The following is a 27225-nucleotide window of genomic DNA, read 5'->3' as shown; positions in this document are numbered from 1 at the left end:
TTTCCCTTCAAACTAAAAGTTCTACCTTACCGCCACAACCAACATGTTTTAAAAAGCGCAGTTTTTAGTTTGAAGGCAAAATGTTTCTGTTTCCAGTTTGCGTTTTGAAGTTTCACTACTGAAAAGACGACAAGTTGGCATCATTCATGCAAACTAGAGGCAATCTGCTACCAACAAATCTGGTGGTGTAACCTCGAGCAACCACTCTCCAACTAGTTGGGGAATACACGTTTTCCTCTAGTCCTGCGTGATTCAGGTTTTATATTCACCTTTATTCTTTAGTATATTCTCTTTCTTTCACTGTAATTTGCTGAACTTCCTTTTAGTAATAATGTAATTTTTCCCACTGATGGTAGTAAGGTTGACAATAAGTTGGCTTTTAATTAATCAGTTAATCCAATCATCCTCAAACTGGATGGATTTATTTCCAAACATAATAAAGAAAGTAAAGGTCAAGCTACAGATTTTAATCATCTATCACAACTTTCTGTTGTTTCTTTATATAGTACCCAGCATTTTTCCCTGTTTAATCCTTTAAGTTAAAGATGGTAATGGCAGTCTTCTTTTGCAGGAGGACAGTGACGGTGATGGCTACATCTCCTGTCTGCAGGTCCTCCTCGCTCTTAAAAACATCATCCCTCCTGAGCTGCTTTCCGAAGAGGAAGAGATCTACGTCTACAGGGTGGGTCTTCGCTTTGCCTGCACACGCTCACATCACACATTCACGACGCTTTAACAGTTGCATGGGTTTGCTTTTTGGATTTCTTTTCTTTCTTATTTTTCAGATCCTGGAGATGGTGGACTTCAGAGTGACAGATGGGCTCGTGGACCTGAGGCTGTTTGCTGTAATTGCAAGCCTGGCACAGAAAATTGCATCCATGGAGTAAGTGACCAACTAACACACCCCTCAGAGAAGCCGGAGGAGGAGTCGCTGACCTCCCATAAATAAGAATAAGACTGTGTATGCAAGTTTGTTCCAGTGATTTTGCCATCGTGTGTGGGACTCTCTTTGATCCACTTTACCTTTTTAGAAATGTTTTATACGACTTTAGAGGTCAAGGTTTCGAGTCTGGATGTGATAACTGTGCACTTTGCCCTTAAGGGCTGAAACCAATGTTGAATAGTCACCAGAATTTGACTTAATTCAAACTTATCTTACCATGAAAAAGTTAGATATCATATATATCCATTAATTTGGAAGAAAACAGCTAGAAAAATGATGCAAAAGCTGTAAAAGAGTTAAAAACTTTATTTAAAGAGCTGTGTTGTATTACTTTAAAAAAGTAATGCATTGCCTCCTTAAAGAGAGTAAAAGTTATATAATTACCAAATAAACAGTATAAAACTAACATTACAGCCACACCGTGACACAAATCCCTGTGCTAATGAAGGCACACGCTACTCTTTCTTTTAGTCTTTAGGTTTTATTACAAAGATGACCAATGAGTGCATCACAGGAAACACTGACTGCACTGTGGCCGTGAAGCAAGTCTGCTCAACTGGTTTTAGCTTTCGAAACTCAAGCTTTGGCTCTTTTCTTGTAAGAGGGGTCTTCATACACTCACTCTGGGGTCGTTGCCTACATGGACCGTCGACTACTGTGTCACAAACGACCGTTCTGTGTGTTACTCTCACGTGTGCTGTTGTTGGTGCTTGAAGGTGTCCACTTCAGACACTTTCTGGGCTTCTCATGCTGCTTTTTGGATCTCTGATGTTTTTTCGTGCTTCTCCCGTTCCTAAAGAGCTGTGGAGCTGGTCTGCAATTAATACATGAAAAAAATTCAACAATTTATTAATTAATTTATTTAAAACAACCCTGAAACAAAACAAAACAAAAAAATTCTCCTCATATCAAACACTCTACAATCCAGGGGCTGCTCGCTGTGTGTCTGTGTTTTTAGCCAAAAAGATATCAGGTGTTTTCACTCCTTTCTCACTTTTCACGGTGTAAACGGGAGAAAAAAGAATTAGCAGGCGAACAGATCGTGAAAATAACCGAACCCTGAACCCTGCTCGGGCGGCGCTCGGCCTCCGCGTCCTTGTGTCTCTGCATTGTGCCCCATATGTCGCAGATTCCCACACACAGCGATCTCTCGCTGCCCCGGGCTCTATAGCTTCCTACACACAGGAGAGTGTGGAGCCAAGCCAGCACCAGAGGTCCCCGAAGGTCAAGGCCTGCACCCAAAACCTTCACCCCAGAGTGAGAGCTCCCTCTCAGCGAGTACGGGGCCAGGGTCACGGGTCCTCTGATTTACGGCCAGCCCCTTTGTGTGGTGCATTAGAGGAGGCCTGTAGACTGGCTGCCTCGCTGGCACAGAAAGCCCAGGGTGTCTGTGCTCTATAGAGGCAATTATAGTAATGATAATGAATGTCCATATTAAACCTCTTTTCACAGAACTCCTTTCTGCGATTTAAATGATAAGAAGAGAGGAGATCAGCGCTCCTATCGCCACCTCCTAAACAAGGAGAAAACAATAGCATCCTTCTGCCGTCTCATCCCAACTGAACTCAGCTGATCCTCTTACCTGTTTCACTTAATCCTGTTGTCTGTAATCCTAGCTTCGAAATGAGCTGCAACAGTAGTTACACAATCAGCCTTTCTGATCATGAAGGGCTTAGAGGAGGCGGCTCCCTCATGTTCATAGATGTTTCTTGCAGTTTAACGGCACAGTAATTACACCCTCCTCCCCCGTTTGCTCTCCTCTTTTCTTTTCATCTTTAACTGTCCTCCCCTCTCGTGTCTCTCGTCTCTCCGGCTCTCTTTTTGCCTCCCTCTCACCCTCTCTGTGCTCTCCTGTTTTGGCCCTTGACTCAGGCCATCTGTCCCTGTGTGGCATTGTGCTTCCTCACAAGTCCACCTCACACAGCACCACATTCCCTCAGGCAGCATCACGTGGTCTGACGGGAAGCACATTACCATGCAGAATTCCCGAACGGCATCGAGCGGAGCCGGCTCATCCTCGTGCTTTCGCTGGAAGCTCACGCTGACGATCTCCCCACTACGTAAACTGTCTGATAGAGTTTCCCATCACCCGTCAGCCTGCTCAGAATATCCCAAAACAACCCTCAACTCTGTCAAGTCGAACTAGGTCAGGATATGTTTGCATCCCTTCACCTCCTGCTTCGCCAGCTCCCCAGCGAGGGGACCGCCAAAATTTGGGGAGTATTACGCAAGCGAGAAGTCTGCTGTGCTGGCCACAGCGGGGTGCCGGAGGAGGTCCGACAAAAGAAAATGGGTTAGGCTGCTATTATCCTCCCTGCAGTCCATCATCGGTCCCCTCGCCCCTCATTTACGCGAGCCATTATCACGCCAGTGTCCTTAGCGCACCAGCATTTGGACTCTTTTACTGCAAACCAAGTGCAATTAATAATCATTAGCTGCCCTGTCTCTCTTCATCCCCATCAAGCCCCTGCCTGCACCGTGGTTGGAGGACAAGGGCCAATCATGGAGCTGGGAGCACTCAGGCGTGCACTGCACTCGATGGCCTGGTGCTCAGCCATTCTTTGGTCTAACAGGCCATTGAGCGCTCGGCGAGGAGGGGCTCATTAACACTGGGCGCTCGTTAGAGAAGGGACGGCCGTCGCTGTGCCACACGCTGGACAGGAGAGGCCTGTGCCCACATAATCGGACCAGTCTCCCTCTAATTATCTGAGCAGACCTAGATTGTGCCAGTCTGCGACTTGTCACATTGCTGCAGAGTGTGCGTCCGGTCGCTGACACCCCTCCCCAAACCTCCACACGGACTCAAAACCAGAGCAGTTTTATCCGTTACTGTGGCGGGGTGTCCCCGTTTGCCCACGCATTGTTTGGCTACTGTGAACAACCACAATGGACTCAGAACATTTTACCATCACGTCTCCTGTAAACACGACGTCGCACAGGACAAACCCGCCAAAAAATGCCGCCAAAGTTTTTCCTATTTTTGGAGCGATTACATGACCACAATTATTTGTATTCACAACAATCCCGTTTGTCCTTAAAGGCCAGCTGCTCTCTTCTTTTACACTTCATGACTTAGTCAATAAAAGAATTAGTGCAGCGTGCTCTGGAGGCTCATGGAGCCACTTTGTGTCTGTATTATGAAATCAGAACAGGTTTGCAATCAAATAGCAAAACTATACAAACTGGAAATGTGTAAATAAACTTAACCCTAATCTGGTTTCCTCTGCAAAAAGTTGATCATATTTCTTCTTTTTTTTTTCAGTTATTGCAAAAAATAAGCTCTGTTGGAAAAACATATTTCAGACACTATTTGGTTTGGTTAGATGTAGGAATCTTCCAAATTTTAAAATAATATGTTGTTTTTATCTGTTTCAAAACATTAGGGAGTTTTTTTATGTGTCTCTTTTTAACTCTGTAAAGCCTGAACCATGAAATAACTGTCATCCATCCATCCATTCTCTAAACCTTATCAGAATCGGGGGGGGTTTGGAGTCCATCCCAGCTACCACAGGGCGAGAGGTGGGGTACACTCTGGACAGGTCGCCAGTCTGACGCTGGGCTGAAATAATGCCAAAATAAACCTCATGTATCAGATATTATACACTCGATGTTAAACAGTTAAACATGTGTCTCTGAAAACCATGAAACCTTTACATGTGAGTTTGGGCTGCAGAAATACAAATGACTTGACAAACAAATAAATAAATGCATTTAAACAATAAATTTAAAAAATGAAAATAAGGTTATAAATAGCTCTAAAAAAAAAAGCAGATGTTCTATGAACTAAATGATGTGCATCCACACGTTGTATAAGTGTGTGTCATACAGTTTGGTAGCTTGTATTGTGTATGGGATTATTTAGGGTCTTTTTTATGTTTTTAATCTTTAGGCCAGTAAACTACTTGTGTTTTTTCCCCTCTTATTTAAAAAGAATAATAAACAATTCTATACACACAAACAGCGCACGTTAGGCATTGAACATTACAAACATTTCTGGGATTGTTACTTTTGAGCTCATGGGTGTAAATCTTGTTTTAATGATCTGCAGTGTTGTAACCGGTGCTGGGTGTAACACATTCCAAACTAACATGTTACTGTAATCACATTACATTTGTCAGTAGTAATGTAGCTAAATTGTACTAACTTCATTAATTACATTACAGTTAATTGTGTTGTTACTCGTGTTACATTTACTCAACACTGAGTGTTCGCCAGCTCCTGTTCTCTGGAACCGGCTAGAATCACTGTGGCTCTTTGGGCTCGTTTCCAGCTTTGCATTGGATCTTGTGTGTCCTCATTAGGATAGGGATTTATGTCAGTATGTGGGACTGTAGCCTCAGGTTTATGTTGTTAGCTGGTAATTGTGTAGCAATGTATTTCAGGTCATGTTATAGAATAATGCCAAAGTAATGCAACAATTACTTTTTCCGGTGAGTAATTAAGTAACGTACTGCACTACTTTTAAGACAAGTAACGTTTAAGAAATCACATTTTAATTGTGAATTTATCTGACTGGCAGTAAAGCCTTATTTCAAAGCAGCTCTCAGATCCATTGTGATTTCACTTTATAGCTTTATAAAGATATAAACGTAGCTCCTCTCTTTCGGGAGTTTCCCAAAGCCTGAAAAATACCCTGATTACATCATCGGGGTAATCTCACTTTGGACTTGGAAACATGAGTTTAAAAGTGAAGATATTCTGGATGTGACTTCTCTACAGGTAGAATTAAACCTTGAAAAGTTTTCAGCTCATGTTCTTATTTTTGCTTTTTCCTTTCAGCGAGTTTATGCGATCGCTAATCAGCAGCATGGACTTCCGATCCTTGGAAGTGAGACTCTTCAAAGCTAAGGTGCAGTGAAAGCTTCCTTTGCCTCATGTTTACACTCTGGAGTTTGTTTTCATGATGTGCCCTCAATGCAACATCAGATTAACTCACACATTAGTCACATTTATTCCACACAAGCCGTCCCCGCCTCTTTTCATGGCCTTGCTGGTATAATTATAATGAAATAAATGCTGGCAAACACTTTGAAGAGTAATTCCAAGGCATCCTTTATACAGCAAGCTTTTTTTATGAGAGGCACTCACCCCTCATGCATAGAAATGAGGGAAGCAAGTCAGGGAGAGAAAGAGAGGGGTGCCTTTCCCTTTTCATAGATTAGCACAGCCTTAATCTCATTAAAGTGCCCAGCAGTGAACATGCCGTCCACTCCGCCCAGCCCTGTAATCAGCCTGAGACACACGGCTCATCTTAGATGGACCAGGATGGATCTACCAGCTGGCCCAGTACTCAGTCACGGAAGGAAGTACTGAGCAATAGAAAGGCAGGAGGAACATGAAAGCCTGCAGCCATGGGTTTGGAAACTGAGCCCCTGGCCAGGTAGGGGAGGCTTCGTAATTACAGAGCTGTTAGGGATAGGGTTGTTAACTGGAGAAGTTGGGGGGGGGGGGGGGGGGGGGCAGCAGCAATGGGTGTTTGCCAGAGGGATTATAACCCTCCCACCCCTACTCCGCCTCCGCGTCTGACAATTAGTACCTTGACTGCATTAACTGTGCAAACAGGTGCACTCAAAAAAGACTAGAAACAGCCTGTGGTAATCTGAGGCTTCCCTAAAGAGCACACACACAATAACAACACACAAGTGTACTCTGTAAAACAGCAGAAATTTACTTGGGCATTCTGCGAAGCTCTGCCAGAACCCAAATAGCCAGCGAGAGAAGAGCCACTGAGCCAGACTGGCTGTAGTTAAACCTTTACTCAAAAAGCCATCTCTAGACCCAGCAGTCTTAGCTAATTATAGGCCAATCTCCAACCTTCCTTTCATATCAAAAATCCTTGAAAGAGTAGTTGTCAAACAGCTAACAGATCATCTGCAGAGGAATGGTTTATTTGAAGAGTTTCAGTCAGGTTTCAGAGCTCATCACAGCACAGAAACAGCTTTAGTGAAGGTTACAAATGATCTTCTTATGGCCTCGGACAGTGGACTCATCTCTGTGCTTGTCCTGCTAGACCTTAGTGCAGCATTCGATACTGTCGACCATAATATCCTATTAGAGCGATTAGAACATGCTGTAGGTATTACAGGTACTACGCTGCAGTGGTTTGTATCATATCTATCTAATAGACTCCAATTTGTGCATGTAAATGGAGAGTCCTCTTCACACACTGAGGTTAATTATGGAGTTCCACAGGGTTCAGTGCTAGGACCAATTCTGTTTACATTATACATGCTTCCCTTAGGCAGCATCATTAGAAGACATAGCATACATTTTCACTGCTATGCAGATGACACCCAGCTCTATCTGTCCATGAAGCCAGATAACACACACCAATTAGTTAAACTGCAGGAATGTCTTAAAGACATAAAGACCTGGATGGCCGCTAACTTTCTGCTTCTTAATTCAGATAAAACTGAGGTTATTGTACTCGGCCCTGAAAAGCCTAGAAATATGGTATCTAACCAGATTCTTACTCTGGATGGCATTGCCTTGGCCTCCAGTAACGCTGTGAGGAACCTTGAAGTCATTTTTGACCAGGACATGTCCTTCAACGCACATATTAAACAAATATGTAAGACTGCTTTCTTCCATTTGCGCAACATCTCTAAAGTTAGAAATATCCTGTCTCAGAGTGACGCTGAAAAACTAGTTCATGCATTTATTACTTCCAGGCTGGACTACTGTAATTCATTATTATCAGGATGTCCAAAAAACTCACTGAAAAGCCTTCAGCTAATCCAAAATGATGCAGCAAGAGTACTGACAGGGACTAGAAAGAGAGAGCATATTTCTCCTGTTTTGGCTTCCCTTCATTGGCTTCCTGTTAAATCCAGAATTGAATTCAAAATCCTGCTCCTCACATACAAGGTCTTAAATAATCAGGCCCCATCTTATCTCAATGACCTTGTAGTACCATATCACCCTATTAGAGTACTTCGCTCTTGTTCTGCAGGCCTACTTGTTGTTCCTAGAGTATTTAAAAGTAGAATGGGAGGGAGAGCCTTCAGTTTTCAGGCCCCTCTTCTGTGGAACCAGCTTCCAGTTTGGATTCGGGAGACAGACACTATCTCTACTTTTAAGATTAAGCTTAAAACTTTCCTTTTTGCTAAAGCATATAGTTAGGGCTGGACCAGGTGACCCTGAATCCTCCCTTAGTTATGCTGCAATAGACGTAGGCTGCCGGGGGATTCCCATGATGCATTGAGTTTTTCCTTTCCAGTCACCTTTCTCGCTCACTATGTATTAACAGACCTCTCTGCATTGAATCATATCTGTTATTAACCTCTGTCTCTCTTCCACAGCATGTCTTTTAACCTGTCTTCCTTCTCTCACCCCAAACGGTCGCAGCAGATGGCCGCCCCTCCCTGAGCCTGGTTCTGCCGGAGGTTTCTTCCTGTTAAAAGGGAGTTTTTCCTTCCCACTGTCGCCAAAGTGCTTGCTTATAGGGGGTCATATGATTGTTGGGTTTTTCTCTGTACCTATGAAGCGCCTTGAGGCGACTTTTGTTGTGATTTGGCGCTATCTATCCATCCATCCATCCATTCGCTTATCCTTTTCAGGGTCGCGGGGGGCGCTGGAGCCTATCCCAGCTGTCATAGGGCGAAAGGCGGGGTACACCCTGGACAGGTCGCCAGTCTGTCGCAGGGCTAACACACAGGGACAGACAACCATTCACACTCACATTCACTCCTAGTGACAATTTGGATTAATCAATTAACCTATCCCCACAAGCTGCATGTCTTTGGACGGTGGGAGGAAGCCGGAGTACCCGGAGAGAACCCACGCAAACACGGGGAGAACATGCAAACTCCACACAGAAAGACCCTGGCCTGATGGTGGAATTGAACTCAGGACCTTCTTGCTGTGCGGCAACAGTGCTAACCACCGTGCCACCGTGCTGCCCATATAAATAAAATTGAATTGAATTGAATTGAATTGAATTGAAGTGGTTCAAAGAGCAAGAGCAGAGCCAGTTTTCCATGTTTGAGGTCATGTCAAAAACTATGATTGTTATTAACTCCTGCAGCAACTTTTCCTGTTCCTCCTGGAGGACCAGCAGGGCGATGCGGGTGCTCAGAAGGGCTTCATCAGCGCAGAGCAGCTGCTGCTGGAGCTGAAGGCCGGGGGCATCCACCTGGATCAGGAGGTGGCCGTCAGACTGGAGCTGCAGCACATTCCTCCTCTGGACCTGCTGGACTTCTTGGCCTACCTGCCCCTCTTCATGCTCATTCACAAGTCGGTGATTTCCAACCCTTTTGATGACTCCAGCAACCTTTGACCTCAGCACTCTGTGGATGACATCTCAGCTGAGCCACGTCTGCTTGTATGAAAAGACGACATGTGACAAACAGAAAAATGATTTTAAAAAGGACATTTGTAGTGGAGATACAAAGTATTTCTTTTAAATTATGCAACTTTGTTACATTTCACTTCTAGCTTTAACCTTTAAATTTGCTGGTAACAACCAGCAAGACTGAGTTTAGAGTGGAAGAAACCATTATACCTTGCTATCTCCGCTGCACCTGAAACTTATTTCTTTCATTTTAAATTGCTCTAAATTAGACATTCAGCATTAGTTTGGGTTTCATAAAATGTATATATATAAATAAGCACTAATATTTATGCAATTAGATATTTAGATCTTAAAGACGAACTCGCTGAAAGAATGCTTTCACATTCTAATGATAAAAACTATGAATACAGGATTTTTAATAATTTAACAGACTATCAGAGACAAGTGTTTGTTGTTGGACATTAAAAAAATAACAGAAGCCTTGGTGATAAAAGCCGCCAGAACAGAAATTACACTGGATGTTTATGACACACTGATAAAAGATAAGTCGATCATTAGACTGACGATCCCTTAGGGACTTCTGTGGGGTAATGTTCAAACAATCTCTCTCCTCGACAGCTGTGTAAACACATATTTCCATATGAATACTTTGAATATAAACAAGAGTCAAGATTTTGGAAGCCAAAATGTTTTTGACCTTTTATAGTTCAATTAATGAATAAACCATGGAAATACAGTTGTGAAACCATCAGTTATCTTCTGTCAAGGAGTCAGATTTTTATTGTCTCCTTTATTTTTTTCTGCATTAATAATGTAAACGCTCTGCAGCATGTGTGTGTGTGTGTGTTTATATCCACGTTACATTTTACACTTTGTTTGCACTGCGCTCCCTTTAGCAGTCATTTCAATTCCCTGAAAATAGAAATGAATTTACTCTGCACTTCCCACTCCATCTCTCATCTGTACGAGTAGCTGAATTTTATTGGCATCGCACAGTCTCAGGTGGTCACATTGCTGCTGGTCTCTTCCTGTGCGCATGTCCTTTACGTCACACGTGTGCTGAGTATGTTCTGTTTCCAGCCTCTGTCGTTTCTCTGAGGCATGTGGATCACGTCACAGAGCAGTAAAGTGCTGTCTGTGGTCCTGAAATCTTCTGTGGCTGCTGTAGTTTCAGAGTCTGACGCTCTGATTCATGTAACAAGTGTTCATTGTTGTGGAGTTTATTAAAAAAAAAAAAGACACAAAAACATTTGAGAAAAATGCAGCAGCGCAGCAGAGCTATTGGCTACCGTCCAGTTCAGTCCAACTTAATCAACACTGATGAATGATGTTCGCTAAGATACTCAACTGATGTGGTTTGAGCCTTTGTTTTGCCTAAGCTTTGCCAATTAGATATGGCCGCGCTCTCCTGCCGCTTGTGTACGCTTGACAGACTGCCGCTGAGGGAAACATAATGAGCTGTGACAGGCAGCAAACCTTTGTAAGCTCTATGTCACCAGAGAAAACAGTCAAAACTGCTTTTATTGTGACTCTTTAGATGCATGTTTTGAACTCCATCTAGTTTGAAAATGTGGCTGCAGGTGAGCTTAGGGTCTTCTTACCAGAGACTACAGGAGGAAAGTAGCTTTGTATTATGTACTGTCCATTGTTCCTGCTAAATAAATACAGCTAAATGATAAAAAAGTAAACATTAACTTTCAGCATCCTCCCCTTCACTCCAATAAACACTTTCCTGTGGACTTCCTGGGCTCAGTCACTTGTTTTGTCTTACTTAAAACAACTTGATTTTCATTTTGTAATTTTGGTCCTCCTCAGATTCCAGAAGGTTGTTAGTATAGTTCATCATGTGACTGGGTCATTAGTCAGTGAGCTCAGATCCATATAGATTGGTTTTAAAACACTCAACAAGTCCATAAGCCTAAATGCATCTTTTATATAGAATCTATAAGGTTAAATGCATCTTTTATTTACAGTCTATAATAATAAACGTGTATTTTGTGTACACTCTCTGGGCTTGCCCTACTTGCCATAAGTTGTCGTTTTATATTTTTAAAACAATCCAAAACATTGATTTTATCTTTAGAGAAACAAAGTTCCTCACTCCATAGGTTCCTTGAGTCATAAAGTACCACTGTGTGGCTTTCCCCCCACTGCTGAGCCCCATGACAAAGTCTGGGGACCTCTCACTGTTGGTTGTGTGTTGGAGGTCTTTTTTATTTATTTGTTTTATGTTTTATTTTAATCCAGTCATCATAATTGTTTACTTGTTAAACTGTGATGGTGCTTGGCTGGAGGCTGCCGTGCCTCTTACTTCACTTTTTTAGACACTGAATTAAAGTTAAATTTGAAAACTTAAAAAAAAAAATCACATCTCATTTTTATTGAAGTTCAAGATGCCTTTCAAAATAAAAGGTCTTGAAGTAAATTGAAAGAGGTGAGGAAATTAGAGATGTATTTGCACATACAAGAGTGGGATCAAACCTTTCTCGTGTGCTATTCTGATGGAAAAGTTTTTATTCGGGTTTAAAGTTATTCCAAGCTGGCAGAAAATTTTACTCACATCAGAAAATATATACAGAATTTAGAGGTATCATCTGTTTGATCTGAAGTGTTGCAGGTCCTGTGCTTCTAATAAATAGATTAAGTGAATAGATATTATAATTGTTTATTAATTATTGTACAAACAATGAAGTGTCTGCAAGTTAATGCTAAACTCAGACAGTTTTCTAATAACTTGTGTTTTTGAATGAGCCAGGAGGACCCTCTGCCTCTCTCTCAGGCCCTCTGGTGGTCCACGAACTCTCCTTTGTGCGCTCATATTTACAATAAACACGAGTTTTTCCAAAGAATTTCATTAAAACGTGTCTTATTTATGTATTTAACGCCATTTCTGCATAAACACCCACATTAACACCAACATGTTGAACCCCACACTCTGACGGATGTTTTTCCCCTCCCAGGTGGTGGTTGTGTGTTCAGCGGCATGCTGCTGTCAGGAGGCACACGCCATCAGCCAATTCAGCTCCGTGTCTCCACTCGACCACCATTCAGACCCCATTCACTCATTAAACCAGACACGCGTCCGGCTGCAGCCTCCGCCCTACCTGTCAAACTCAGTTGTGCAGAAACCTCAGAGCTCTAGTTCACAATCTCACGTCATGCCCTCCATCTGCAAATTTTAAAGCCTCCTGTTTACTTGAATTATATTTCTCGGTGTGAGTTGAATTGGGGGAAATAGTGTCATTGTAATCCTACAACTTGGGCGATCCACCTTCCAGCCGCTTCGTGCGCACAGACGCTAAGGAAGACTAGCTTGAAAAGCTCACTCGAGGGTTCATTAACTGCAGAGGTGTGTTCATTTTAAGGTCATGTTGTTAAGAGAAATATCACAGCAGTATTTTTATTTTTCACGACATCAATGTGGTGGAGGAGGTGTATGTGTGTTTTTAAAATGGAGACAAAGTGGAGTTTTACGCATGTTTTGCGAGTGTGAAAAAATGCGTCTGTTGGGTTGAAGGTGCTGGCTGGTATTACCAAGGAGAAAGAGATAGCGGTGTGAGAGTTCTCTAGTAAAAGACCTGCGGCTACAGAATTAGTTGAGCCACTCTGCGCTCAGCTTCAAACAAGAAAAGAGAAAATGCATCGTGCGTAAAACGTGCGTTCTTCCCCTTTTATCTCCACGTATTCCATCTACTCATGTTGGTTTTAATGGCCACACAAGGAAAACTGTACCCAGTCGTCCCCCCCCCCCCGACACACACACACCACCACACACACACACTTTAAAATTAAGACATGAACAGTAATTCAGTAGCATCTCGTTTTATTTTTAGACTAGAGTGTAGAAAATATGGTTATAAGACTTCTTATCTTCCGCTTATGTGGAGAGGATATAGAGCTGGCAGTATAAAGAGACAATGCGTGGCTATTGCACTCTGTTTGGACAATAGCTGCATAAGTTTTTGATCATTGTGACATGACATAATGCAATAACGTGGTTCTGCTATTAAATAAGACACATCGGTGCTATAGGATAAAACATCGGAGTATCAAACTCCCTCTGGAACCTCGTGAACACAACAGCCAGAGAATAATAGACTACACGTCTACATAGGCAGGAGGTATAGAAGCGACTTCGCAAATATATAGACAAAATATATACAAAAGGATGTGTACAAAACATCTATAAATCTCTTACATACAAAAATATCTTAATATATCTTAAAAAAAGAGCGTTTGATATAGAATTTTATAGAATAAATCCGTGACTTGGAAGCATTTTTCTGAAGTCAGCGTCTGAGAGAGAGTTGGTGCTACTGTGATGGGGTTGGCATAGAAGAGTTTTTAATGTGCTGAGAGCGTGAATCGCTTTAGGGTCATTTTCTTTTGTTTTTGTTTTGTTTTTGTTTGTTTGTTTTTTTATCAAGGGGACACACAGAAAGTTTGGATTCCCACGCTGCATGTGGGAGACCCGTCTTCCTTTAATCCTTTGGCGCTGATCTCCGGCCTGATGTTCAGTTAAGGCTCCGGGACCCTGCTGAGACTGTCAGGTGGACCGGGGAGGACCATCTTGTTCTTCTCCTCCTCGGGACCATCCCAAGCCCAGGAGAGCAATAAAGTGAGCTGATCCATATTTCTGCGAGGAGGAGGAGAAACGGGAAGTTAGGTTTGTCGGGAGTTAAATGACGATGGTGCCTGGAACGAGCGCGGTGACGTGTGCGCTTACCTCGCACGGATGCTCTTCAGAACCAGTTTGTGAAGTCCAGCAGCTCCTGCTCCTCCGGACTTAGGGGGTCATAGGAGCCCTCGTCGGATGAGTAGGAGGACACGGGGGAGCCTGCCATGGAGTTCATGTCCGCGGAGTATCCCTGCGACATGCCGGGCGACAGCACGCCCGCCTGGAACGCCGCGCTCACGGCGTCGTGCTCGTCCAGCAGCTGCTGCAGCGCGCGGATGTACTCCACGGCGGAGCGCAGTGTCTCCACTTTGCTCATCTTCTTGTTGGCGGCGCCGTTTGGCACGTGCTCCCGCAGCGTGGCGAAGCCGTTGTTGACCAGCTTCACGCGGTTGCGCTCGCGCTCGTTCCTGCGCGCCACCGCGTGCGGCTGCTGCTGTGGCAGGCTGTAGCCGAAACCCGCGAAGTTCAACCGCCGCTTGCAGCGCAGCAGCTCCGGGGAGGAGGAGCGCGGACGCTTCGGTTGCTTGCTCGCGGACTTCCCGCTGCCGCTCGCGCTCAGCTGGACGCTCTGCGCGGAGAAGAAGCACGCGGGCGGCATCAGCTGCTGCTGCTGACTCGCGTTAATTTCCATTTTGGTCGTGAGGTCCCTACCCGCGTGTGGGGAAAAAAACAGAAGTTTTAAAGAATCGCAGAGATTCCGGGAGCGCGTCCCGCTCGTGCCGTTCACGTGCTGTGGCCGCTGGTCGCGCACTTGCTCCAATGTGGAGGGGGGGGGGGTGCTACTATTGGTTAGGAGGGCAGTCGCAGCTCCGCTGATGCTGCCTCGCGCTCCTCAAAGCTGCTCTGAGCTCTCGGAGAAAGACGCCACTGCTTTTCAACACGGGTGGCTGAGGGGCTGGCCACGCCCTCCGGTCGCGTGGATACACCTTGGGCTCCTGCCCCGGTACCGGTGCGCCGCGCGCCTGACGCGTGCCACTTGAAGCACTAAACAAACAGTGAGAGGAGAGGGGTTTTTTACGAGAAGGTGAAACAGACTCATAGAAGTCCACACCGAACTCAGTCTGATGCATTTCCAGGTGGACAGTCACGCGTTTTGTTTTGGGTTTGTTTTTTGTTTTTGTTTTTTACAGGTCAGCTAAAATACAGAGGAGCGAGAGAAAACACAAACTGTGCATAAAATCTATTCACAAAGTGAAGTGTGCGACGTTCTCTCTGCCCGATCCTGATTCTGGTCCCTGTCTGTGCCATTTCTTTACACACAGCCGCTCGTTTGCGGGACTTTGTAAAATTTTCCACTTTGCGCGCCTCATCGGCCGCACAAGCGGAACGAGGAGGCGCAAATCCTCGGTCTGTGCGCGTAACTGGACTCTCTATGCGGGACTGAGAGGTGCATAACAAGAAAACACGCACAAACTCCAACACGCTCTCTCGCGTCTTTGCGCATGCACGCACAACTTTGCGCACTAAACAGAATTAGGATTGTTTTGGGGTTCAGTTTTTGCGGGTGAACTTCTTGCGTGTGTGCGCGCGCACTCTTTTCTCTCCCCCCTTATTCTGGGCACCCGTGCATGCGCGCCTTTAGAGGGGATTGCCATAAATAGTTCAAATTTTCTGTGGCATTCACATTCAGGCACACACACACAGATACACGCACACACACACACACACACCACCTCCACTTTCTCCTTCAAAGCCCAGCCGGAGAGTTTAGAAAAGAGGCGTGGGTCCTATTCAGCGTCCCCCCTGCGCCCCTCCGCCCTGCCTGATCTTTCTGAAACATATATCCACGCTGTTAGCGGGCTTCCACAGTCCAATTATCGTTTTGTGAGGACTCTCTCTCTCTCTCTCTCTCCGCTGCTGCTCGTCGTCCAGAGGCTGGGAGGGCACTCACTTTACTCGAGGGGCCTTCCACTCAAAACTGGGTGTAATAATTAATATGACATCTGTCTACCCGAGTTCCCTCTTTAACCACTTTCTGTATTTTTCCCTCTTTTCTTTGGTGTTGGTGTGTGTGCGGGGCGGGGGGGGGGGGGATGCGAGGGATTATCTCTCAGTTTGTTTTGTGGCAGGCTCAGTCACCCAGAAAGACCGATAAACACTTCATCTCTACAAAAATAAATGTAATTCATCATAGTATCATATCATTTATTGTTTTTTGTTTGTTTGTTTTTTTAAACTGAATTATAATTATGGCTGACAAAGTTAAAAATAACTCTTCTGCAGTGGAGCTTCTCTTCTCTTCTAGAATGTTTGGCTTCACACTGATTTAACTCCCTCACGCCTGCGTCGTTTATTGCTTTACAGGTAAAGTTGTAATTAACGGGCGCCCTCTAGAGGACAGCAGTGGACGTTATCACCGAGAAGTAAATCCTCCCATCCTGCCCTGTTTCAGATTGATAGATAGATAGATTCCACAAGAGAAATTGTTGTGTTAAATAAGCAACAATGTTAAAATAAAAATAAAAAACAAACCCGAATTTAGTTAAAAGGACTGACACTGTGTAAGAGAGAAGTGCAAATTGCATTAATAAATAATATGTGGACTATGATCTAATAACATCTGCAAGTTTAAATAACTTTTTTTTCTAATTTTAGCTTATGTTTATGTTTAATAGCTAGTTTTCTTCACTTTGAGTGTTCGTTTTGGTGCTTTTCACGCTTTAATATGTTTTAATATCGTGTTTGTTTGCAAAATGTTTAAATTAATAAGATAACGATGAGATTTACTTTTTCACCAACTTGGGGAAGATTCAATAGATCACCAGGTGCATGGTCTGGGTACATAATGTAATTTTCTTTGCTGTTATGGGGGTCCAGCAAAGAAAGAACAGAGGCAAGAACGAAAATCAAACTATTTGAAAGTATGCACTTACGCTCATTGACCGCCAGGTGTCAGTATTTCACAGCGTACGTAAACTAGCTCAGTTTTAAAAGCTCTCTTTCTTCAAACATACACATGTGCGTACATGTTTTTACTACTACTAATAAAATATATATATGGAAACAGGAACACGTCCAGGCAGATCAGTGCTTTGGTTTGCGGATCACCTTTTATGTCTCTGCTACGATCCCGTAGATATTAGGTCACGTGGTTTTGTTTACTAGGAGGAGGCGGTGAGCGCGTGAATGAGGTAGCCAGAGCAGTATCGGTAAATCAGCGGCCGTAAAGGGAATACAAAGACTATCAGCTATGCGCTCTCTGAACTATGTGCACCGGGCTAGCTTAGACTTCACAGGGACTCTGTTTCCTCACGCCATCTGTCTGGGAGACGCAGACAACGATTCGGTACGGAAGCTAAGCTAACTTTTGTTTATTATTGTTATCGTTAATGTTTGTTTTGTCTTCTCGGACCTCTTGAATGCAGACTTTTAAATGTTTAAATTAAATTCTAAATATATTTAGTAATGTATTTATTTATGGTTTGATAACTAGACTTTTTGCAGTCTGTTCTTATTATAATAAGTCTTGAGTCACCGCTCATTTCTTTCTCCATCTTGCTTCCAAAGAGGAAGAAATTCTGGTACTTTTTTTCAAGTTCTCCTTGGTTGTTCGGACACTGGCTGCTTTTTAACTTATTTTCAGTTGAGTGCTGTTTGCTTCCTGATCTTTTTCATTTTTACCTGACTGAAAAAACAATTAAAAAGGCACCACACTAAAGGGACGAATCAGTGCTGTGTCTGCACATGACAACTTAGGGTTTCAGCCAGTGTCGTGTTAGAGAACTCACATTTTGATCCACTATTGCTGATGTGTGCCAAATTACCTGGAAAACATCTGATTGGCAGTGGCTCTGTTTATCAGCATGACAGTGATTCCAAACACAAACACATCTATTCCCCATTTTCCTAGCAAAATATAATGATGTTTTGTCTCACAATTAATGACTTTTTAGCTTCTCAGTTTAGAATTTGTCTTGATCAAGAAGAGTAAAAAAAAAAATTTTATGACCTGTGTTACCTGATTGTTCAACTGCTCCACTAACACGGCTGTCTCCCTTCTCTGCAGCTGAACGAGCTGGTCGTAGGAGACACCAACGGAAAGCTGCTTGTTTACAAGAACGATGACTCCAAACCTTGGATCACAAGGTCCTGCGTGGGCATGGTCAGTGCAGGTGCTAGAAAAATCCTTTTGTGTCATGTGATCTGTGGCTCATGTGGTGTGTTGTGCTTTCCCAGCTGACCTGCGTTGCTGTTGGAGATGTGTGCAACAAAGGAAAGGTGAGAACAGAGAAGTCAGAAGCTGCATATTGTCTGAAGGTTTAGGATTTGATGTGACGGCGTGTTTTTATTTTTATTTTTTCTGTGTCAGAACTTCGTGGTTGCCGTGGGCGCAGAGGGCTGGTTTCACCTCTTTGACCTCACAGCTGCTGCCGCGAGCAAGGCAGACTCATCCAGCCAGCACGAGTTTCAGTCACCTGATGACCAGAAGCCCTTCCTCACCCAGCACATTCCCGCCAACACCAAAGTCATCCTCATCAGTGATATTGGTAAATTCTCGCTAAATTCTTCTGTGATAAATGTGGATTTTTGTGATTTTTGAGTGCAGCGTGTGCGTGTCTGCAGATGGAGATGGGCGCTGCGAGCTGGTGGTGGGATACACAGACCGAGTGGTGCGAGCCTTTCGCTGGGAGGAGCCGTCTGACAGCTCTGATGCAGGGCCTGGTCAGCTGATTCTGTTGAAGAAATGGCTTCTGGAGGGACAGGTGAGCTCAGGTGTTGTTTCTTACCAGCATGTGAAATCACTAAACTTGATTTGATGCGGGGGGGGTATTTTCTGGGCACACTCTGGACCCCTTTGTACAAACTGAGCATCATTTAAACCCCACGGTCTACCCGAGTGTTGTTCCAGACCACATCTATCCCTTGGATCACAGTGCACACATCTCCTCATGTACTCTGTACTTCACAGGCTGTCATCAGATCTCAGTACAATAGAGCACCTTTGGGATGTGGTGCAGAGGGAGATTTGCGTCATGGATGTGCAGCCAACAAATCTGCAGCGACTGTGTGATGTTATCATGTCAGTATGGACCAAAATCTCTGAGGAATGTTTCCAGGACCTTTTTAAATCTGTTCCACAAAGAATTAAAGCACTTCTGAACGCAAAAGAGGGTGCAGTCTAGTGCCAGTAAGGTGCACCTTATAAATAAACTACTTTATATTTTCTCAGCAAACTTTAATGAAAACTTTCACCACTAGGTGGCAGCATTTTACCAAATTATTTTAGCGTAGTCCACCCCAATGAGCGGTACCTCCGCCTGTGTAGACGTGACATTATTTCGTATTACCACTGTGAAAACGTTCAGTTCAGTTCATTTTTATTTCAAACATTTCAAACATGTGCCTTCACAATCATTACAAACTATTATTCCATTAGACAGAAAACCCATAAAACCATGGCGAGCTGACCTTAGTAGGTACTGATGGAAAAGGGCGTTTGGGCACTCAAGGCCCTCCATAGATGAGACCTAGCTGAATAAATAATCAGGTATTGGCTGTTCTGCAGGTGGACAGTCTGTCAGTGAACCCGGGTCCAGAGGGGTTACCTGAGCTGATGGTGTCTCAGCCAGGCTGCGGCTACGCCATCCTGCTCTGCTCCTGGACGCAACAGGACTCCTCCGACTCTGGCGACGACACCCCCACCACGCCTGGGAGGTAGACGCCTCCTCCATTATAATGTGAGTGTCGGTTAGATTGATTGATGGACTGGATTAATTTAGCGTGATTTCCCTCCTCACAGCGAGGGGCCCTCCAGAGACGTAGTTCTCCATCTGACCACCGGGCGGATACACAACAAGAACGTTTCCACTCACCTCATCGGCAGCATTAGCAAAGGTAGACGCTCTTACCAGCCGGCTCGTTTTACACTCGCACCTACGCTTGTTTACTGGGTCGCTGATGAGGTAAATAATGTGGGGACAGAGGGCGTCTGCAGGTAAACCCGGGCCCTGTCGCTCACCTGGAGACACTTTTAAACTGCAGCTGAGTCTCGTCTCAGTGGGTTTCTTTAGGTGTGTTGTAATTGTACAATTTCTTTAAGTCTCCTCTTCTCATCATCCTGCTGAGATGCAGAAACACAGATGATGCAAATGATTTCCTTTCATACTGCGATCGGTGTGACAGTAAAAACATATAAAAGTGCGTTTGATATGGTTTTAAAAAAACTCACAAAAAAATGGCTGATTGCATATTAATAGAAGAATTCAGTTTTTTTGTGTGTGTGTGTTTTTTTGTTTTTTTTTTACAGGATCCAAGGAAGAGTCGTCAACGTGTGGACTGTTTGCTCTCTGTACTTTAGATGGTAGGATGGGAATTTTAAACACTTAAAATTCACATCTCTGTGGAGAAGTCTGTGCTTTTCTATCAACTAGAACAAGCTGGTTAAGCAGGAGAAAGAGTTTTTTAATTTGTTGGCTAAAATGCATATGACAGTGACAGTCTGTACACAACAGCAGTTTTTAGCCGTGTTGATTTATTTTTGACCATTTTTAAGGCCGACCTGTTTTCTGCCTCCCCGTGTCACAGGGACGCTGAAGCTGATGAACAGTTCGGAGCAGTTGTTGTGGTCGGTGCAGGTGGATCATCAGCTGTTTGCCCTGCAGAAGCTCGACGTCACAGTGAGTCTCTGCGACAGGCCGACACTCGTGGACGCTTTCAACTTTTAACAAAAATATAAACCTTTTGTTTGTTTTTGTTTTTTTAGTTTCCAGTGAAAAACAGATGTTTTGCTAACTCGTCTGTTTTTAATGTTCTTACGTGTGTTATTAGAAATTGTTGGAGCTGATGGGACTCATTTAACTAACATTTAACTTAAAATGCAGATAAAGCCGGCAGGAAGTCAGACGTAACAACAGCACAGAGAAGCCATTTAGTTTTCAAAATAAAACCCCCCGTGTAGGCTACACGTGACATTGCAGTCATGCAGCCGCTGTCGAGAAAGTCTCTCTGTTCTTCTCGGCACTCATGGGTATTTCAAGTTAGTCACTTTAGTTTATACTATACCAGTTTGATCTCCATTAAGCCACCACAGCAAGAACAATATCCGACCAAATTCAGATTTTTACCCTTTACCCTGCTCACTTAAAAACTTTTACCAGACAACTGTTTCTACTCGATTACATGCTGAATTAATTCAGAAATGTGCGTTTGCCTTTGTGTATGCGCTCAGCTACGCAGCAACCCTGTGTGCGTCTGTGTTTGTGTCTTCTTCCAGGGGGACGGCAGAGAGGAGGTGGTGGCGTGTGCTTGGGACGGTCAAACCTACATCATCGACCACAATCGGACCGTGGTGAGGTTCCAGTTCGACGAGAACGTCAACGCCTTCTGTGCAGGTGAGGGACGTCACACCACCTCCTCCTTGTTTTTGCTCCGCCGTCGTTTTTCTGTGACGGTCACAGACACTCGTCAAATTTTCGGCTAATGCGACGACGCGCCACTCGGACCTTTCCAACAGTAGATCTAAATCTGCAGCTTTGTCCAACTTATAATGCGACTTTCAGCTCACTGTTGAATGTGACACACTTAAAAACAAGCCGCTGGGGCGTTTTTGGCTTTCACGTTAACTCACTCAGCTCAGTATTGATGGTGAGCTTAAGGCAAAGAGAATAAATGATAAACAGACATGTGTATGCTCAGATCTGTGCTCTGTAAATCGTTTACACATTTTTGCAGGTAAATCCACCTGGAGTCTTCTAATCCTCTGGATTAGCGGAGTTGCTGAACATCCATAAATCTGTTGATTCTGCTTAATGTGTCTCTGAGCCTCTCGCAGCGGAGCTTTCAGCAGCTGAAGACACAGATATTTCCCTCAGGCTGTCCACACAGCTCCAGATTAATGCAGATGAAACCATTTTTCACTTGAGGTTCTGACTGTTTGAGGAGAAGGTGTTTGGAATATTTTCCACTGTTTTCCTCTCTCAGCAGGAAATGATCTGCTTTACACTTCTGGATTTGAGGTTAAGGTACCTAAATGTTTGACAACACCTCAGCTACAACTCCTCCCAGGCTCTAGCTTCAAACTCCTTTTAGTTCATGGGCCACAAACATGTGCGTACTGGGCCAGAGATAACAAGCTAAAACTGTGAGCTCAGGTGAAGGACAGCTCTTTACCCCACACCCTTAATAATAACCAGAAAACTGAAGGTTCTCAAATTAAATGACTGAACCCTTTAGAAAATGACTGCATTGTCATCAGTATATCTCAGCTTTCCCACATGTTACATTACATTTTGCAGGTTAGTGGAAAATCATTTTTGTAGCTAAGCGACGAGGATATTTATTACACTAACAGTTCAAACAAGATGTGAAAATCCTCTGGACTTTTCATATATTTTCACTCCCGTGGCCTCACTGCAGTTTTCGTGCTCTCTACAACCTGATTTCTTACCTTAGTCCAGGCGTTTGTAACCTCAAACAAAGGTGGAATTTCAAACCTGCTCCACCAGATGGCAGCATAGAACTTTAGCCTCGCCTTGCTTTGAGCTTTTCCTCCTCTCCTCTCCTCTCTCTGTCTTTCTTATCTGTGCTGTCAGATCTCTCTGCAGTGTTTGGACAGTTAATCTGAGGCGCCTAGTGTGACATGTGTGGTTTTAAGTGGATTAAAGAAAGAGACAAAAGACGCCTGAGATCTCTGATTCCAGCCATTTTTGCTGCTTTCCACCTGCTGAGTTTAAATGAGGTGTTCAGGCCTCACTCCCCTCTGCTCTCAGCTCCTCAGACAGATCAGACTTGTTGTGTTGTGTGGAGGCTACAGTAGCCCGGCAGCGGAGGATTGCTGATTTGTTTATTTGTATTCACAAAGCACGGTCCCTCATATCACTGCCACCACCTGTTGAGTAAAAACTGTGTGTAAGATTCTCAGGTTTTCTCTGGTTGCAGGTCAGTACACATGTAAGGAGGGCAAAAACGGGCCCTGCCTCGTCTATGTCAGCTTCAACCACAAAATCTACATCTACTGGAAGGTGGAGCTGGAGCGCATGGAATCCACCAACCTGCTGCGAGTGCTGGAGGAAAAGCCCGGCTTTAAAAGCCACCTGAAGATGCTGGGAGTCGGTAAGTACGTCGGCAGCTCAGCGTTCGGAGTCAAGCACACACCTCCTCAGTTTGAGGGCGAATAAGAGCCCAACTGGGGCTCTGATCTGAATACTGATGAGGAGGAAGGAAGAAAATGACCCCACCATGACAGACTTTACAACTAACGAGGCCCTGCCAGCAAGTTCTTACTCTTCTTTAAAGAAACAGTTTGCAGCACAGTCTCTGCAAGAATTCCTATTGATCACCAAACAAATATAACTAGGATATTGTAAACTGGTTAGATGTAACGTTGGGTATTAATTGAGTGTTAATTCAAGTCTTGTGGCTTTTTCTACACGTCGCTGTAGTGTCAGTTTATGCTCTCCTCCTGCAGGCACACACTTTAGCTGCTTCTGGCTGTATTATAAAAACTGGTTGTTTATTACCCAGCCTTTCCCTTTGACTGCTCGCTTTACATGCAAATATAGCTGAAATTAAAGAACAGTTACCATCTACAGTGTATGTGGTTAAAATGAACTGCGTGTCGCTGCGATGTATGCATCTGAGTTTTTTTCTGCCCAGTGTTCTCCATTAGAGGCCTCAAGTTGGTGCAGAGTACACAGTCACGGTGCAACTGTAAATGTGGGGAGAAGTAAATGACTGTGGTCCTGCTTACGCTTCCAGTCGTCTTCCTTATCTGTTGTTTAATCGTTGCTGTCCATCTGCCATCTACAATTTCCAGTAGTTTGAAGGAAAAGAAGGTAAACTGTTCTCTAGGTGTCGATGGTTTTAGCTGCCTCACCCTGACCTCCTTGAAATGTCAGCAGCAGCTCTGAGGCGCTCCCCTGCTGCTTTTTCACCATAATAAGCTCCCTTTAGCCAAGCGCTGATTATGAGTTTGCCAGTTCTCCATCACAAAGAGGGGAAGGTTTCTAAATCAGCTGCTCCTACGTGGGCATTTTCAAATTTGTGACGGACGAGTTCAAACATCAGCTTGTAAAGTGTCAGCGATGTTTGCTGAGCGGTGCAAGGTAAGCGGCGCATACCTGACATCAAAGTAGAGATGAAGGTGGGAGGCTGACTGTGAAGTTAGGCGTTTATGTCCACAAAAAGTCATATTTATCCAGTGTGTAGTTCAGGACTAAATATAGCTGCTCACTGATGTATTAACTCACTTAATCTGCAGCTGTTTCCCAGAAGGTTCTGAAATTTAGGGGCAGATGTTCCCAACAATAGTGTCTGATAGTCACACACAGAATACCTCAGCACAGTGCCGTCTCTTAAAGATTCACTGGGATTTTAAAAAAATCCCTTTTACGATGTGGTGTGACCGTTTCCAGGACCTTTTCAATGATGCGCAACCAACAACAAAGTCGTCGGCCTACAGGGAACCAACATAAGTGATCTGAAGTAAATACAATGAGTGGATGCTTAAGACCTCTTTCAAATCTGATTTCTATTTCTTTCGCAATCGAGGCCTGGAGGGCAGTGCAACGCATTGGAGGGAAAGCTGAAATAGCATCTACTTTCACCCCAGTTAACAGCCTGGATTCAATATGAAGGGTATTTTTTCTTCTGGAGACAGATAACAGACTATGTAAACAACTGTATTAAAAATGTTGAGTACTCTGACATTTAAAAGCATGCTGTGTAAATTTTCAGTGGGTGTTGCGGGATTAGTGATCCTAAACTGGGACAGACCTGAGAGAGGGAATTGAGATCACAGAAAGTATGTGAGAGGACAATTGGAATAATGATTTGTACCAATTTAGAGCACTGCAGCTTAAAATCCTGCACTCAAATTCAATGCTATGACTTCACCTTCATATCCTATGTGTAAAAGAAATACTGGAAGCATTACACACTGGAAAATATTAAGGATCATTTTAAAAAGTGCAGAAGATCTTAGTCTCGTCTCCTTGTCCTCCCAAGTATTTACATCTATACTGGTATTCGATGGCAAATGCCAATCGGGCTCAATGGTGCCGGGCAGCGAGCACAGGGCCCACTGATTGTTTGCTCAGACATTCACACTTGTGGCCTCGTGGAGGTTATATTGTAGCTCTGGCAGTGCTCATCCTATTCTTTGTTGCACAAAGGAGCAGCTACCTGTCCTGCTGATGTGTTAAGGCCTTCTACGGCCCTGTAAAGACTGTTTAGACTCTTGAGACTGTGCTGTAACACTGACTCTAGCCAAATGCAAAACTACTTAACAAATGTAATACTTCTTGGAGAAGTCAGAAATGAATCAGGAATAAATAATAATCAACCACTTAAAACTAATTCTTCTGTTTAGGAAAACAAATGCAATTTAGCATCTTAATGTCTCAAAAAATAATAATGTGCTGGTTTGATTAGTAGGTTTATATTTGAAAGTCTGCCAAATAATAAACTAAAGGTTTAAAGCAAATATTCTTGAGTATAAACTAAAATATTTGCATTATGAATGTAAATTGCACGATGATTGATTATTACTTCCACAAAAAGGCTGAAATTTAGGGGGGGGTTTTTTTGCCTTTTTCCCCTATGTAAGACTTCTTACGATTACCCAATAGAAGATGCAAGCTAACATCTTTTCCATTTGAGCTTGAAACAGTCGATATGAGTCGATATGATCTGCGCCTTTGTTTGTGTAAATTCCTGTTTAATCCCGGTGACATCAACAGGCTGTGAAAGGCTGCGAGCTGTGATTGGTCGATCTCCAACATGTCATCAGTCACGGCCATAATGTATGGCTTTCCTAATTGTGTAATCTGACACGGTGCCTATCAGACCGTGCCCGAATGCACCGTGAACGTTTGTGGAGTCATTTCCTGTGAAGTCATGTTAATCTGGTCACATGTCAGTTAGGGCTGCCACGATTAGTCGACTAGTCACGATTATGTCGACTATTAAAATCGTCGACGACTAATTTAATAGTCGACGCATCGTTTGAAGCTTTGTAAGATCACAAAGGACGCAGGAATGAGTAGTAGGATTTAAGGGTGTAATAACGGACTGAAACAGAAGATGGCAGCACTGCATGTACAAGGATGCCAGCTGCCGTTAAACCCCGAAGAAGAAGAAGCTGTGTCCCAGAATTCATAGCGCAGCCCAGCGCAGTTGTCAACAATGGCGGCAGCTAGTTAGTTTTAACTTTACTCTTATTATTCTTTCTGGGTCACAAAATAAACGTTTAACATATTTTCAGGCGAGAATGTAGCTGTGTAAACCTCAAATATCTGCTCAGTTTATCAAGACACCACATATTTTCAAAAGCGCTCCGACGTTTTCGGAGACGTCTGTTACCCACTAGCTCGTTAGCTAGGCGGGGGCAAGGCTAACTAGAGCCGTGAGAACACCGGACTCCCGGCAAATCGTTTTCAAACCCACCACTGTCTTTCGCTACTCAGGTTAAACATGATATATAAGTCACTTAGATAACTTAAAATGTTATTGTTTGGCTTTCTTTAGTATTTTATTTGTTCCTGAGTAAATCGGTTTGGCTAAGATTAAAGTTATAGTTTTTGCACAGCTAAATAAACTTCAAGCAGACAGCTGATCATCAGAAGTTTGAGACGCTGGATAATATACTCCGGTGTCCTGTTATATTTTAGAAAGCAAGGAGTTTATTAAACTTCACCAAAACAATCTGCAAATTTCATTAAAAATTAATAAACTACCATCTTGTCTTTATTTTTAGTTAGCACAAACACTTCAAGCTGTAAGCTAATGATAGTTATATAAGACCAGATGCTGCTGGTGCAATAAGCTGTACGCTGTACGTCCAATGGATGATGATCTGATTAGTCGACTAATCAAAAATAATCGGTGACTAGTCGACTATCAAAATAATCGTTTGTGGCAGCCCTAATGTCAGTACTCCGGTTTCAGCGGTAACCGTCACATTGTGTTTCGCCTCCACAGATGCTGATGATCCGGCCGCAGTGCGAGCCCTGGTGGCAGATGTTCTCTACAAGGATGCGCAAACGTAGCTCGGTGACATGCATCACCACGCTGCCTTCTCTGTTTTCCCCCTGACTGTAAATACTCTGTAAATAAACACTGACAGACCGTCTTCTGTGCTGCTGCTCTTGTTACTCGCGCTCCCCAACAGATAGATGTTGGGGTTTGGGTTTCTGATCGGCTCGCCACTGGCTGTTATCTCAGACCTGCACGCTGCCTCTGTCATTGGTATTCTGTCCGCCCAGGTTGCTTTTAACAAGGTGGGCAGAGGATGAGAGCAATGAGACATAATGCAGGGGAAATGCTGCACTGTTTAACCTGCTGTTTTCACTGGTGACTATGTGAATCTGGGAG

The 27225-nt window shown here is 43.8% G+C and overlaps 3 protein-coding genes across 3 annotated transcripts in view; 2 read left to right on the top strand and 1 right to left on the bottom strand.

Moving 5' to 3' along the window:
* LOC146649775 (uncharacterized) overlaps positions 1-11377 on the top strand; it is a 67476-nt gene extending 56099 nt beyond the window's left edge. Inside the window, exons 12-15 of the mRNA XM_085387554.1 lie at positions 572-682; positions 786-883; positions 5723-5792; positions 8970-11377. Coding sequence (XP_085243680.1) covers positions 572-682; positions 786-883; positions 5723-5792; positions 8970-9221 — 531 coding nt within the window. The 3' untranslated portion in view covers positions 9222-11377. The remainder of the gene's footprint in view (positions 1-571; positions 683-785; positions 884-5722; positions 5793-8969) is intronic.
* A 1675-nt stretch (positions 11378-13052) lies between these two features.
* ascl1a (achaete-scute family bHLH transcription factor 1a) lies at positions 13053-14744 on the bottom strand. The gene is made up of 2 exons (XM_085386656.1): positions 13963-14744; positions 13053-13872 (listed from the first exon to the last, which is right to left on the bottom strand). The coding sequence occupies exon 1, from the start codon at positions 14543-14545 to the stop codon at positions 13979-13981; it is 567 nt and encodes a 188-aa protein (XP_085242782.1). The 5' UTR covers positions 14546-14744; the 3' UTR covers positions 13053-13872; positions 13963-13978.
* Positions 14745-16996: 2252 nt separating this feature from the next.
* On the top strand, positions 16997-26983 carry itfg2 (integrin alpha FG-GAP repeat containing 2). The gene is made up of 12 exons (XM_085386846.1): positions 16997-17200; positions 17921-18016; positions 18091-18132; positions 18224-18401; positions 18478-18617; positions 19421-19569; positions 19655-19749; positions 20162-20215; positions 20440-20531; positions 21128-21245; positions 22792-22965; positions 26833-26983. The coding sequence occupies exons 1-12, from the start codon at positions 17105-17107 to the stop codon at positions 26898-26900; spliced, it is 1302 nt and encodes a 433-aa protein (XP_085242972.1). The 5' UTR covers positions 16997-17104; the 3' UTR covers positions 26901-26983.
* Positions 26984-27225: the final 242 nt, after the last annotated feature.

This window comes from Rhamphochromis longiceps, linkage group LG17, assembly GCF_057381845.1.
Source record: "Rhamphochromis longiceps isolate RC_006_pf linkage group LG17, R_longiceps_female_GT1.1, whole genome shotgun sequence".
Classification (NCBI taxonomy): domain Eukaryota; kingdom Metazoa; phylum Chordata; class Actinopteri; order Cichliformes; family Cichlidae; genus Rhamphochromis; species Rhamphochromis longiceps.
The sequence above is the reverse complement of the archived record's forward strand: the minus strand, read 5'-3'. Positions and strand labels throughout refer to the sequence as shown.

Coding starts and splice junctions, on each gene's coding strand:
- ascl1a (XM_085386656.1), bottom strand. CDS start 14,545: ATGGAAATTAACGCGAGTCAGCAGCAGCAGCTGATGCCGCCCGCGTGC.
- itfg2 (XM_085386846.1), top strand. CDS start 17,105: ATGCGCTCTCTGAACTATGTGCACCGGGCTAGCTTAGACTTCACAGGG. Junction 19,750..20,161: donor CATCGGCAGCATTAGCAAAG/GTAGACGCTCTT, acceptor TTTTTTTTACAG/GATCCAAGGAAGAGTCGTCA. Junction 20,532..21,127: donor TGCAGAAGCTCGACGTCACA/GTGAGTCTCTGC, acceptor GTCTTCTTCCAG/GGGGACGGCAGAGAGGAGGT.